Source organism: Schistosoma mansoni (genome assembly GCF_000237925.1).
Source record: "Schistosoma mansoni, WGS project CABG00000000 data, supercontig 0249, strain Puerto Rico, whole genome shotgun sequence".
Lineage (NCBI taxonomy): Eukaryota > Metazoa > Platyhelminthes > Trematoda > Strigeidida > Schistosomatidae > Schistosoma > Schistosoma mansoni.
The window spans coordinates 84,347-85,635 of NW_017386112.1; the positions used below are offsets into that span (position 1 = coordinate 84,347).

The 1,289-nt window shown below is 32.0% G+C and overlaps 1 protein-coding gene across 1 annotated transcript, besides 1 other annotated feature; it reads left to right on the plus strand.

Moving 5' to 3' along the window:
* Nucleotides 1-222: 222 nt before the first annotated feature.
* Smp_184350 (hypothetical protein) lies at nt 223-507 on the plus strand (the record flags this gene model as incomplete). The annotated part of the gene is made up of 1 exon (XM_018792562.1): nt 223-507. The coding sequence occupies one exon, from the start codon at nt 223-225 to the stop codon at nt 505-507; it is 285 nt and encodes a 94-aa protein (XP_018644533.1).
* Nucleotides 508-1,025: 518 nt separating this feature from the next.
* Nucleotides 1,026-1,043: a sequence feature (Short protein (Smp_080080, CAY17250.2) was converted to a misc_feature.).
* Nucleotides 1,044-1,289: the final 246 nt, after the last annotated feature.

Below are 1,289 nucleotides of genomic sequence, written 5' to 3' on the forward strand. Positions count from 1 at the left end.
CCTTTCGGTTCAGGAACTGACTAAGTCTATTTATTTCTACTATAAAAATACATTGTTTTGAAACTTTAAATCTTCAAAACAATTATATGTATGGTATTATCAGGTACTATTTAATGATTGAATGTTTGGTGCAAAAACAACAACTTCAGTTATACTGAAATTATTTTTATTTCTTTCAACAGTCGATCTCTTTCATCTGGTAATGTGGATACTATTTGTGCTATGGTGAATCATAGTTGTTCAATACTAATTGATCTTATGGTAAATGATTTTCTGGGCAACATTATTCGTACAGGGTTTCCTTCAGGTTGGGTGCAAGATGCATACAATTATGTTCAGAATAGTGTCGCTGTGGGTAAGCTAGATTCCTCTACCAAGCTTCTAAGAGTCCCAAATAACACTTCTTACAAAAAATTGATTTCATATAAAGTTTTGGTTATTTGCCTTTTTATATATAACACTTATTTATCTCTACCAAATACTAACATACGAGTGAGTACTTTATAGGTATCCATTCTCAACCATTTTACTACAGAGTTACCGAATCACGGGAATCGTGTCTTCGTTTGATTAATGGTGGGATCCACAATATACGTTTCTTCCCATTTGTGACTCGTCAACTGGATTAGTCTACATCCTCTTGTTGAAGTTCTCACTGCAACCTGAACGCAGTAGAAACTACTTCAAACTATAGGCCAGTATTCAATTAAACACTAAGTTACGATAAAGACCATTTTTCAAGTACTGTAATATACTTTCTAGTTATCAATGTTTACATTTTACTGTTGCTGATATTCAGAATAAATTGATCAGTGTCTTTTGATATATGGTCTCCATGATCCGTTATCATTAATGAAATACAGGTCAAGGATTTGTATACCTGAAAACTTTACAAAAATATTATAAAACCTTCATATTTCGTATTTGACCCACTTATCTTAGTGCGCAGATCATTGATAAATTTGACTAAAATGTCAAATGCATAAGGTTGGTAGTAAATACTTTATGATAGTTATTTATCACTTTCATATCTTACTCCACATTTCTGCAGTTGATTTGGTATATTCAGATTACCTAATTCTTCTTGAAAAAAACATGTCTAAGAAATGTAGGTATATGCTTGACAGTTCAGAGCTTTTCACATTCATCAGAATGCCTCTTGTATCATTTCACTTCAAATAGGGGTGTTGCTTGTATTGCTTTAAGTCGTTGCTAATAAAGTTAGTCAGTGTTTTGGTGAACCGAATCTCAGAATTTCATAATTAAATTCACTTAGTATTGTTTGTTTG